We start from the raw sequence: 12,734 nt of genomic DNA, 5'->3' as shown, positions 1-12,734 counted from the left end.
CAGAAAAAGCAGTGATGTGGGACCAAGCTGTTTGAAAGAGTCAACACAGGGAGGAAGGGGAGAATGGCCTCTGTGCTGTGTTTCTCTGATTTTCCAGTCCCCCCACAGAAACTGAATTCCCTCGTTTTGAGACCCACATGATCGCAGGATAGCAGCTCTGCCCAGAGGCCCCCAGCCTCACTGGGTCAGGCTGGGGGAATGAACAGCAGAGCCTGTGAGGTCGAACCCTTTCCTACCCACATACAAACTGTGTGAACTTTGTGGGAGGTCAGGTTTGGCAACACTCTGCTGGTTGAACAATGTCCTGGATCACACATTAAACTGATCACCTTGGGAATGTCACAGAGAGACCGCAGGATCTATGCATTTGTGTCCCTGGATCAGCGTCCGGAGCAGTGAAGGGAATGCCTGGGAATCTCACTGAAGTGGGAGCTCAGTGTTTATAATGGAGCCAGGGAATATGAGATGACAAGTCAGAAACGAAGGTGGTGGGTTATATCAAAGAGGTGTACAGTGAAAAGTATGGAGTTTTAAATATCGGCTGGGTTCCCCTCCTCTCCTGAAGGTGCTGACTCTCACTGGGGTACAGGGTCCCCTCCCCTCCTGAAGGTGCTGACTTTCGCTGGGGTACAGGGAACCCTCCTCTCCTGAAGGTGCTGACTCTCACTGGGGTACGGGGTCCCCCTCCTCTCCTGAAGGTGCTGACTCTCACTGGGGTACGGGGTCCCCCTCCTCTCCTGAAGGTGCTGACTCTCACTGGGGTACGGGGTCCCCCTCCTCTCCTGAAGGTGCTGACTCTCACTGGGGTACAGGGTCCCCTCCTCTCCTGAAGGTGCTGACACTCACTGGGGTACGGGTCCCCCTCCTCTCCTGAAGGTGCTGACTCTCACTGGGGTACGGGCCCCCTCCTCGCCTGAAAGTGCTGACTCTCACTGGGGTACAGGGTCCCCCTCCTCTCCTGAAGATGCTGACTCTCACTGGGGTACAGGGTCCCCCTCCTCTCCTGAAGGTGCTGACTCTCACTGGGGTACAGGGTCCCCCTCCTCTCCTGAAGGTGCTGACTCTCACTGGGGTACAGGGTCCCCTCCTCTCCTGAAGGTGCTGACTCTCACTGGGGTACAGGGTCCCCTCCCCTCCTGAAGGTGCTGACTTTCACTGGGATACGGGTCCCCCTCCTCTCCTGAAGGTGCTGACTCTCACTGGGGTACGGGCCCCCTCCTCTCCTGAAGGTGCTGACTCTCACTGGGGTACAGGGTCCCCTCCCCTCCTGAAGGTGCTGACTTTCGCTGGGGTACAGGGAACCCTCCTCTCCTGAAGGTGCTGACTCTCACTGGGGTACGGGGTCCCCCTCCTCTCCTGAAGGTGCTGACTCTCACTGGGGTACGGGGTCCCCCTCCTCTCCTGAAGGTGCTGACACTCACTGGGGTACGGGTCCCCCTCCTCTCCTGAAGGTGCTGACTCTCACTGGGGTACGGGCCCCCTCCTCGCCTGAAAGTGCTGACTCTCACTGGGGTACAGGGTCCCCCTCCTCTCCTGAAGATGCTGACTCTCACTGGGGTACAGGGTCCCCCTCCTCTCCTGAAGGTGCTGACTCTCACTGGGGTACAGGGTCCCCCTCCTCTCCTGAAGGTGCTGACTCTCACTGGGGTACAGGGTCCCCTCCTCTCCTGAAGGTGCTGACTTTCACTGGGATACGGGTCCCCCTCCTCTCCTGAAGGTGCTGACTCTCACTGGGGTACGGGCCCCCTCCTCTCCTGAAGGTGCTGACTCTCACTGGGGTACAGGGTCCCCTCCCCTCCTGAAGGTGCTGACTTTCGCTGGGGTACAGGGAACCCTCCTCTCCTGAAGGTGCTGACTCTCACTGGGGTACGTGATCCCCCTCCTCTCCTGAAGGTGCTGACTCTCACTGGGGTACGGGGTCCCCCTCCTCTCCTGAAGGTGCTGACTCTCACTGGGATACGGGTCCCCCTCCTCTCCTGAAGGTGCTGACTCTCACTGGGGTACGGGTCCCCCTCCTCTCCTGAAGGTGCTGACTCTCACTGGGGTACGGGGTCCCCCTCCTCTCCTGAAGGTGCTGACTCTCACTGGGGTACGGGCCCCCTCCTCTCCTGAAAGTGCTGACTCTCACTGGGGTACAGGGTCCCCCTCCTCTCCTGAAGGTGCTGACTCTCACTGGGGTACAGGGTCCCCCTCCTCTCCTGAAGGTGCTGACTCTCACTGGGGTACAGGGTCCCCTCCTCTCCTGAAGGTGCTGACTTTCACTGGGATACGGGTCCCCCTCCTCTCCTGAAGGTGCTGACTCTCACTGGGGTACGGGCCCCCTCCTCTCCTGAAGGTGCTGACTCTCACTGGGGTAGAGGGTCCCCCTCCTCTCCTGAAGGTGCTGACTCTCACTGGGGTACAGGGTCCCCCTCCTCTCCTGAAGGTGCTGACTCTCACTGGGGTACAGGGTCCCCCTCCTCTCCTGAAGGTGCTGACCCTCACTGGGGCACAGAGTTCCCCTCCTCTCCTGAAGGTGCTGACCCTCACTGGGGCACAGGGTTCCCCTCCTCTCCTGAAGGTGCTGACTCTCACTGGGGTACAGGGTCCCCTCCTCTCCTGAAGGTGCTGACTCTCAGTGGGGTACAGGGATCCCTTCCTCTCCTGAAGGTGCTGACTCTCACTGGGGTAAAGGGATCCCTTCCTCTCCTGAAGGTGCTGACTCTCACTGGGATACAGGGTCCCTTCCTCTCCTGAAGGTGCTGCCTCTCACTGGGGTACAGGGTTCCCTTCCTCTCCTGAAGGTGCTGACTCTCACTGGGATACAGGGTCCCTTCCTCTCCTGAAGGTGCTGACTCTCACTGGGGTACAGGGTTCCCCTCCTCTCCTGAAGATGCTGACTCTCACTGGGGTACTGACTCCCCCTCCTCTCCTGAATGTGTTGACTCTCACTGGGGTACGGGTCCCCTCTCCTGAAGGTGCTGACACTCACTGGGGTACAGGGTCCCCCTCCTCTCCTGAAGGTGCTGACTCTCACTGGGGTACGGGTCCCCTCTCATGAAGGTGCTGACTCTCACTGGGGTACAGGGTCTCCCTCCTCTCCTGAAGGTGCTGACTCTCACTGGGGTACAGACTCCCCCTCCTCTCCTGAAGGTGCTGTCTCTCACTGGGATACAGGTCCCCTCCTCTCCTGAAGGTGCTGACTCTCACTGGGGTACGGGTCCCCTCCTCTCCTGAAGGTGCTGACTCTCACTGGGGTACGGGTCCCCTCCTCTCCTGAAGGTGCTGACTTTCACTGGGGTACTGGTCCGCCTCCTCTCCTGAAGGTGCTGTCTCTCACTGGGGTACGGGTCCCCTCCTCTCCTGAAGGTGCTGACTCTCACTGGGGTACGGGTCCGCCTCCTCTCCTGAAGGTGCTGACTCTCACTGGGGTACGGGTCCCCTCCTCTCCTGAAGGTGCTGACTCTCACTGGGGTAGGGGTCCCCTCCTCTCCTGAAGGTGCTGACTCTCACTGGGGTACAGGGTCCCCTCCTCTCCTGAAGGTGCTGACTCTCACTGGGGTACAGGTCCTCTCCTCTCCTGAAGGTGCTGACTCTCACTGGGGTACGGGTCCCCTCCTCTCCTGAAGGTGCTGACCCTCACTGGGGTACAGGTCCTCTCCTCTCCTGAAGGTGCTGACTCTCACTGGGGTACATGTCCTCTCCTCTCCTGAAGGTGCTGACTCTCACTGGGGTACAGGGTCCCCCTCCTCTCCTGAAGGTGCTGACTCTCACTGGGGTACAGGGTCCCGTCCTCTCCTGAAAGTGCTGACTCTCACTGGGGTACAGGGTCCCTCCTCTCATGAAGGTGCTGACTCTCACTGGGGTACGGGCCCCCTCCTCTCCTGAAGGTGCTGACTCTCACTGGGGTACAGGGTCTCCCTCCTCTCCTGAAAGTGCTGACTCTCACTGGGGTACGGGCCCCCTCCTCTCCTGAAGGTGCTGACTCTCACTGGGGTACAGGGTCCCCTCCCCTCCTGAAGGTGCTGACTTTCGCTGGGGTACAGGGAACCCTCCTCTCCTGAAGGTGCTGACTCTCACTGGGGTACGGGGTCCCCCTCCTCTCCTGAAGGTGCTGACTCTCACTGGGGTACGGGGTCCCCCTCCTCTCCTGAAGGTGCTGACTCTCACTGGGATACGGGTCCCCCTCCTCTCCTGAAGGTGCTGACTCTCACTGGGGTACGGGTCCCCCTCCTCTCCTGAAGGTGCTGACTCTCACTGGGGTACGGGGTCCCCCTCCTCTCCTGAAGGTGCTGACTCTCACTGGGGTACGGGCCCCCTCCTCTCCTGAAAGTGCTGACTCTCACTGGGGTACAGGGTCCCCCTCCTCTCCTGAAGGTGCTGACTCTCACTGGGGTACAGGGTCCCCCTCCTCTCCTGAAGGTGCTGACTCTCACTGGGGTACAGGGTCCCCTCCTCTCCTGAAGGTGCTGACTTTCACTGGGATACGGGTCCCCCTCCTCTCCTGAAGGTGCTGACTCTCACTGGGGTACGGGCCCCCTCCTCTCCTGAAGGTGCTGACTCTCACTGGGGTAGAGGGTCCCCCTCCTCTCCTGAAGGTGCTGACTCTCACTGGGGTACAGGGTCCCCCTCCTCTCCTGAAGGTGCTGACTCTCACTGGGGTACAGGGTCCCCCTCCTCTCCTGAAGGTGCTGACCCTCACTGGGGCACAGAGTTCCCCTCCTCTCCTGAAGGTGCTGACCCTCACTGGGGCACAGGGTTCCCCTCCTCTCCTGAAGGTGCTGACTCTCACTGGGGTACAGGGTCCCCTCCTCTCCTGAAGGTGCTGACTCTCAGTGGGGTACAGGGATCCCTTCCTCTCCTGAAGGTGCTGACTCTCACTGGGGTAAAGGGATCCCTTCCTCTCCTGAAGGTGCTGACTCTCACTGGGATACAGGGTCCCTTCCTCTCCTGAAGGTGCTGCCTCTCACTGGGGTACAGGGTTCCCTTCCTCTCCTGAAGGTGCTGACTCTCACTGGGATACAGGGTCCCTTCCTCTCCTGAAGGTGCTGACTCTCACTGGGGTACAGGGTTCCCCTCCTCTCCTGAAGATGCTGACTCTCACTGGGGTACTGACTCCCCCTCCTCTCCTGAAGGTGTTGACTCTCACTGGGGTACGGGTCCCCTCTCCTGAAGGTGCTGACACTCACTGGGGTACAGGGTCCCCCTCCTCTCCTGAAGGTGCTGACTCTCACTGGGGTACGGGTCCCCTCTCATGAAGGTGCTGACTCTCACTGGGGTACAGGGTCTCCCTCCTCTCCTGAAGGTGCTGACTCTCACTGGGGTACAGACTCCCCCTCCTCTCCTGAAGGTGCTGTCTCTCACTGGGATACAGGTCCCCTCCTCTCCTGAAGGTGCTGACTCTCACTGGGGTACGGGTCCCCTCCTCTCCTGAAGGTGCTGACTCTCACTGGGGTACGGGTCCCCTCCTCTCCTGAAGGTGCTGACTTTCACGGGGGTACTGGTCCGCCTCCTCTCCTGAAGGTGCTGTCTCTCACTGGGGTACGGGTCCCCTCCTCTCCTGAAGGTGCTGACTCTCACTGGGGTACGGGTCCGCCTCCTCTCCTGAAGGTGCTGACTCTCACTGGGGTACGGGTCCCCTCCTCTCCTGAAGGTGCTGACTCTCACTGGGGTAGGGGTCCCCTCCTCTCCTGAAGGTGCTGACTCTCACTGGGGTACAGGGTCCCCTCCTCTCCTGAAGGTGCTGACTCTCACTGGGGTACAGGTCCTCTCCTCTCCTGAAGGTGCTGACTCTCACTGGGGTACGGGTCCCCTCCTCTCCTGAAGGTGCTGACCCTCACTGGGGTACAGGTCCTCACCTCTCCTGAAGGTGCTGACTCTCACTGGGGTACATGTCCTCTCCTCTCCTGAAGGTGCTGACTCTCACTGGGGTACAGGGTCCCCCTCCTCTCCTGAAGGTGCTGACTCTCACTGGGGTACAGGGTCCCGTCCTCTCCTGAAAGTGCTGACTCTCACTGGGGTACAGGGTCCCTCCTCTCATGAAGGTGCTGACTCTCACTGGGGTACGGGCCCCCTCCTCTCCTGAAGGTGCTGACTCTCACTGGGGTACAGGGTCTCCCTCCTCTCCTGAAAGTGCTGACTCTCACTGGGGTACGGGTCTCCCTCCTCTCCTGAAAGTGCTGACTCTCACTGGGGTACAGGGCCCCCTCCTCTCCTGAAGGTGCTGACTCTCACTGGGGTACAGGGTCACCTCCTCTCCTGAAGGTGCTGGCTCTCACTGGGGTACAGGGTCCCCCTCCTCTCCTGAAGGTGCTGACTCTCACTGGGGTACAGGGTCCCCCTCCTCTCCTGAAGGTGCTGGCTCTCACTGGGGTACAGGGTCCCCTTCCTCTCCTGAAGGTGCTGACTCTCACTGGGGTACAGGGTCCCCCTCCTCTCCTGAAGGTGCTGACTCTCACTGGGGTACAGGGTCCCCCTCCTCTCCTGAAGGTGCTGACCCTCACTGGGGGTTGCTATAGCAATGGTATAGCTTCTTCCTCTGAGCTGTGAGAATTCAGCTGAAATGGGGATTTTGCTGGAATGTTCTCGTCTTGGCTGGACAGTTGGGTCACTGTGGGGGGTGGGGTGGGGGGGGGGGGTGCGGAGGATGGGGAGAGGGCATGCAATGATCTGTTGTCTCAGTATCTGGCAGATCTTGGTACGGGCAGGTGGTGACAGAGTCGGGCTTGGCTGGTACGGCCTCCAGAGTCAAAGGGCTAACTCACACTTCCTGGCTTCCACACGATGAAGGGAAAAGCCGTCAGCAGGCGTGTGGGCCACCGAGGGAGCAGTGGCTTTGGGGAAACGTGAGGAGGAATCTGAAAGTGGAATGCATCCTTCATCGTTCTCTGTTTTATATCCTGTAGCATGGGAATCATTGGGGAGCCTCTCTCTAACTTCTTTTCGGAAATGCTCATCCCCGTCGAATCTTACATGGAGAGTGAAGATATGAAGGAACATGATGATGAAGCTCTGCGACAGAAGAGTGGACACTCCTACGCAGCTGACTCTTCTCTTGGAGACATGAGCTCCTCCCTTCACAATAGGGACACGTCCAGAGCAACGACAATAGCTGTAGAGTCTGAGTACGACTTCGAAGTATGACTTCTAAGTTACGTTGTATTAGTTACACTCGCTAAACTAACTTTCATGTATTGAGGAATAAAACCTGTACTTTGTGTGATTAGTTATTTTGTTATACGTTGGCCGTTTCTCCCAATTCCCCTCCATCATTATCCTGGAAATCTCACTGAAGTGGTTGCTCAGCATATGGTGTTTTATATATCGGCTGGGGTCCCCTCCTCTCCTGAAGGTGCTGACTCTCACTGGGGTACAGGACCCTCCTCTCCTGAAGGTGCTGACTCTCACTGGGGTACGGGTCCCCTCCTCTCCTGAAGGTGCTGACTCTCACTGGGGTACAGGGTCCCCTCCTCTCCTGAAGGTGCTGACTCTCACTGGGGTACAGGGTCCCCTCCTCTCCTGAAGGTGCTGACTCTCACTGGGGTACAGGACCCTCCTCTCCTGAAGGTGCTGACTCTCACTGGGGTACGGGTCCCCTCCTCTCCTGAAGGTGCTGACTCTCACTGGGGTACGGGTCCCCTCCTCTCCTGAAGGTGCTGACTCTCACTGGGGTACAGGGTCCCCTCCTCTCCTGAAGGTGCTGACTCTCACTGGGGTACAGGGTCCCCTCCTCTCCTGAAGGTGCTGACTCTCACTGGGGTACAGGGACCCTCCTCTCCTGAAGGTGCTGACTCTCACTGGGGTACAGGGTCCCCTCCTCTCCTGAAGGTGCTGACTCTCACTGGGGTACAGGGTCCCCTCCTCTCCTGAAGGTGCTGACTCTCACTGGGGTACAGGGTCCCCCTCCTCTCCTGAAGGTGCTGACTCTCACTGGGGTACAGGGTCCCCCACCTCTCCTGAAGGTGCTGACTCTCACTGGGGTACAGGGTCCCCCTCCTCTCCTGAACGTGCTGACCCTCACTGGGGTACAGGGTCCCCTCCTCTCCTGAAGGTGCTGACTCTCACTGGGGTACAGGGTCCCCCTCCTCTCCTGAAGGTGCTGACTCTCACTGGGGTACAGGGTCCCCCACCTCTCCTGAAGGTGCTGACTCTCACTGGGGTACAGGTTCCCCCTCCTCTCCTGAAGGTGCTGACTCTCACTGGGGTACAGGGTCCCCCTCCTCTCCTGAAGGTTCTGACTCTCACTGGGGTACAGGGACCCTCTTTTCCTGAAGGTGCTGACTCTCACTGGGGTACAGGGTCCCCTCCTCTCCTGAAGGTGCTGACTCTCACTGGGGTACGGGGCCCCCTCCTCTCCTGAAGATGCTGACTCTCACTGGGGTACAGACTCCCCCTCCTCTCCTGAAGGTGCTGACTCTCACTGGGGTACAGGGTCCCTTTCCTCTCCTGAAGGTGCTGACTTTCACTGGGGTACAGGGTCCCCCTCCTCTCCTGAAGGTGCTGACTCTCACTGGGGTACAGGGACACCCTCCTCTCCTGAAGGTGCTGACTCTCACTGGGGTACAGGGTCCCCCTCCTCTCCTGAAGGTGCTGACTCTCACTGGGGTACAGGGACCCTCCTTTCCTGAAGGTGCTGACTCTCACTGGGGGACAGACTCTCCCTCCTCTCCTGAATAACATGGAAGCACAGAGAGGGTTAGAATGAAGCTGCAACAGTACACCCCCCCCCCCCCCCCATTAAAGAGTCCAGGACAGCAAAGCAGGTTGTGGTTTGAGCAAGGTGGGGTTGATAGCTGGAGATATCTGCCTGTTGTTGGGTGGGACCACCACCCACCTTCTCCAAACAACAACAGGCAGATATCTCCAGCTATCAACCCCACCTTGCTCAAACCACAACCTGAACAAACTATAAGAAATAAAAGGCTTACATTTCTATAGCTCCGTTGCCAGCACCTTTCTCAGAAAGCTAGTGACAAACACCAGAACTGGAGGCGATATTTACTGTTCAGACACAGCTGATGGTCAATGCCAAGCTGCCAAAATCTCAAAGGGAAACTTGACGTTTACGCACAAGGATGGCTTCAAACAAGTAACAGTACTTTGAAGAAGTTCCCAAAGATCTCAACAAAGAACAAAACAAAGAACAAAGAAATGTACAGCACAGGAACAGGCCCTTCGGCCCTCCAAGCATGCGCCGACCATGCTGCCCGACTAAACTACAATCTTCTACACTTCCTGGGTCCGTATCCCTCTATTCCCATCCTATTCATGTATTTGTCAAGATGCCCCTTAAATGTCACTATCGTCCCTGCTTCCACCAGCTCCTCCGGGAGCGAGTTCCAGGCACCCACTACCCTCTGCGTAAAAAACTTGCCTCGTACATCTGCTCTAAACCTTGCCCCTCTCACCTTAAACCTATGCCCCCTAGTAATTGACCCCTCTACCCTGGGGAAAAGCCTCTGACTATCCACTCTGTCTATGCCCCTCATAATTTTGTAGACCTCTATCAGGTCTCCCCTCAACCTCCTTCGTTCCAGTGAGAACAAACTGAGTTTATTCAACCGCTCCTCATAGCTAATGCCCTCCATACCAGGCAACATTCTGGTAAATCTCTTCTGCACCCTCTCTAAAGCCTCCACATCCTTCTGGTAGTGTGGCGACCAGAATTGAACACTATACTCCAAGTGTGGCCTAACTAAGGTTCTATACAGCTGCAACTTGACTTGCCAATTCTTATACTCAATGCCCCCGGCCAATGAAGGCAAGCATGCCGTATGCCTTCTTGACTACCTTCTCCACCTGTGTTGCCCCTTTCAATGACCTGTGGACCTGTACTCCTAGATCTCTTTGACTTTCAATACTCTTGAGGGTTCTACCATTCACTGTATATTCCCTACCTGCATTAGACCTTCCAAAATGCATTACCTCACATTTGTCCTGATTAAACTCCATATGCCATCTCTCCGCCCAAGTCTCCAAACAATCTAAATCCTGCTGTATCCTCTGACAGTCCTCATCGCTATCCGCAATTCCACCAACCTTTGTGTCGTCTGCAAACTTACTAATCAGACCAGTTACATTTTCCTCCAAATCATTTATATATACTACAAAGAGCAAAGGTCCCAGCACTGATCCCTGTGGAACACCACTGGTCACAGCCCTCCAATTGGAAAAGCATCCTTCCATTGCTACTCTCTGCCTTCTATGACCTAGCCAGTTCTGTATCCGCCTTGCCAGCTCACCCCTGATCCCGTGTGACTTCACCTTTTGTACTAGTCTACCATGAGGGACCTTGTCAAAGGCCTTACTGAAGTCCATATAGACAACATCCACTGCCCTACCTGCATCAATCATCTTAGTGACCTCCTCGAAAAACTCTATCAAGTTAGTGAGACACGACCTCCCTTCACAAAACCATGCTGCCTCTCACTAATACGTCCATTTGCTTCCAAATGGGAGTAGATCCTGTCTCAAAGAATTCTCTCCAGTAATTTCCCTACTCAGCGGCCTGTAGTTCCCTGGATTATCCTTTCTACCCTTCTTAAACAGAGGAACAACATTGGCTATTCTCCAGTCCTCCGGGACATCCCCTGAAGACAGTGAGGATCCAAAGATTTCTGTCAAGGCCTCAGCAATTTCCTCTCCAGCCTCCTTCAGTATTCTGGGGTAGATCCCATCAGGCCCTGGGGACTTATCTACCTTAATATTTTTTAAGACACCCAACTCCCCGTCTTTTTGGATCTCAATGTGACCCAGGCTATCTACACACCCTTCTCCAGACTCAACATCTACCAATTTCTTCTCTTTGGTGAATACTGATGCAAAGTATTCATTTAGTACCTCGCCCATTTCCTCTGGCTCCACACATAGATTCCCTTGCCTATCCTTCAGTGGGCCAACCCTTTCCCTGGCTACCCTCTTGCTTTTTATGTACGTGTAAAAAGCCTTGGGATTTTCCTTAACCCTATTTGCCAATGACTTCAACGTAAACTACACTCAGAGCTAACCTTTCCTTTTCTGTTTGGCAACAATCCTTATAGATTTTTAAGACTATAGAATTCTAGTAATTTGACCTTGCGGAGTCCTTTTGCACTCGGGGTGTCCGCTGAGACTGACAGTCTCCAGGTCTAGTCTTGTCCACACTGTCTTCTGGGAGCTCGAAGCAGCTACCCCGCCTCACACAGGCGTCAGTGCTATCTTCAATGTATTTATGCCCTTTGATCTCTCTATCCTCTATTGTTTCATCCAGTTCCTCCAAAGTGCTCTTTTCCCAACACTGACCAAGCACCTCCATTTGCTTTAGCTCCTTCCTATATTTTAAAAAGTAAACTTGCCCCATCTTTGCCTCGCTTACTTGTAATTTTGACAACTTGTGTATGTCCCGCTTTGAACTAAAACAACCCACTTCAAAATTACTTATTTTACTTACCTTGTGTAATTTCTTATTCCTCTTGGTTCATGGATATATCAAAGCCACTTCTCTGTGTCGTTTTAGACCTTTGCAGTCACTCTGTCTCTTAATCTAATTCCAACAATCACATTTCCATCAGCCTGTTTTACCAGCACATGAGAAAAAATGACAGTGATACTACCAAAAGTAAAATATTAAAATTCCCAGCTTTCCTGACATTACACACATTTACAAGCATTTATTTACAGAGTTACACATTATAGGCATAGACCTCCTAACCCAACAACCCCTGTTCCAGCCTGTGTCTATTTATAGGGCCGTAGCTGAACTAAGCATAACTAACGTACCATTAACACTCGGGATGTTTCAAAATACATTGCAGCCAAGGATGTACTTTTGAAGTGTAGTCACTGTTGTAGGAAATGGGCAGTCAATTTGTGTGCAGCAAGCTCGCACAAACAGCAACATGATAATGACAATATAATCAGTTTTAACAGGACAGATTGAGCCTGCGTTTAACATCTCCGCTTCCACCAGCCTCATAGGCAGCGAGTTCCAGGCCATTCCCACTCGCTGTGTAAAAATATTCCTCCTTCCATATCTGCCGCCCAGTATCTCTTGTCCACTGTGTCGGCTGGTCCTTATAGCATCAGATTTTGTAAATATAAATTTAGTGTACCCAATTATTTTTTTTCAATTAACAAGCAATTTAGCGCGGCCAATCCACCTACCCGACACATCTTTTTGGATTGTGGGGGTCAGACCCACACAGACACTGGGAGAATGTGCAAACTCCGCAAGGACAGTGACTCGGGGCCGCGAGTCCCACTGGCGTGGATTACTCACCTCCCACATGGCGGAACCTGGAAGGTGAGTGTGCGGGGCCCGCCCTGGAGGGTGGGCGGGGGGATCCGACCCTGGGGGGCAGTGGCCTGGCCCACGATCGGGGCCTCCCGATTGGCGGGCGGGCTGGTTCCGTTGGAGCCGACATTACTCCGCACCGGGCTCCTGTAGGCTCTGCCTTATTGCCCGGGGGCCGGCGCGGAGAAGGGAACACCCGCACATGCGTGGAAATATGTCGGCCGTTCCGCACATGCGCGGAAATATGTCGGCCGTTCCGCACATGCGCGGAAATATGGCAGCCGTTCCGTGCATCTGCGAACCCGAGCGGGCCGCTCGGCGCCAGCTGGAGCTACGGCAACCATTCCGGCGGCAACCTAGCCCCCGAGAAAGGGGAGAATTGCGCACTTTTGGGGGCCGTTGACGCCGGAGTGGTTGGAGCCGGCGTGGGGACCCCATTATCGGAGAATCCCGCCCCATGTCTCTGCAGTGTTGGCTTGAACAC

The 12,734-nt window shown here is 55.7% G+C and overlaps 1 protein-coding gene across 1 annotated transcript in view; it reads left to right on the top strand.

The window, feature by feature from the left end:
* Positions 1-7,204, top strand: part of LOC140407936 (protein phosphatase 1 regulatory subunit 36) — a 242,139-nt gene extending 234,935 nt beyond the window's left edge. Inside the window, exon 11 of the mRNA XM_072495125.1 lies at positions 6,885-7,204. Within this exon, the coding sequence (XP_072351226.1) occupies positions 6,885-7,122 (238 nt within the window). The 3' untranslated portion in view covers positions 7,123-7,204. The remainder of the gene's footprint in view (positions 1-6,884) is intronic.
* The last annotated feature ends 5,530 nt before the right edge of the window (positions 7,205-12,734 follow it).

This window comes from Scyliorhinus torazame, chromosome 2, assembly GCF_047496885.1.
Source record: "Scyliorhinus torazame isolate Kashiwa2021f chromosome 2, sScyTor2.1, whole genome shotgun sequence".
NCBI lineage: Eukaryota > Metazoa > Chordata > Chondrichthyes > Carcharhiniformes > Scyliorhinidae > Scyliorhinus > Scyliorhinus torazame.
The sequence above is the reverse complement of the archived record's forward strand: the minus strand, read 5'-3'. Positions and strand labels throughout refer to the sequence as shown.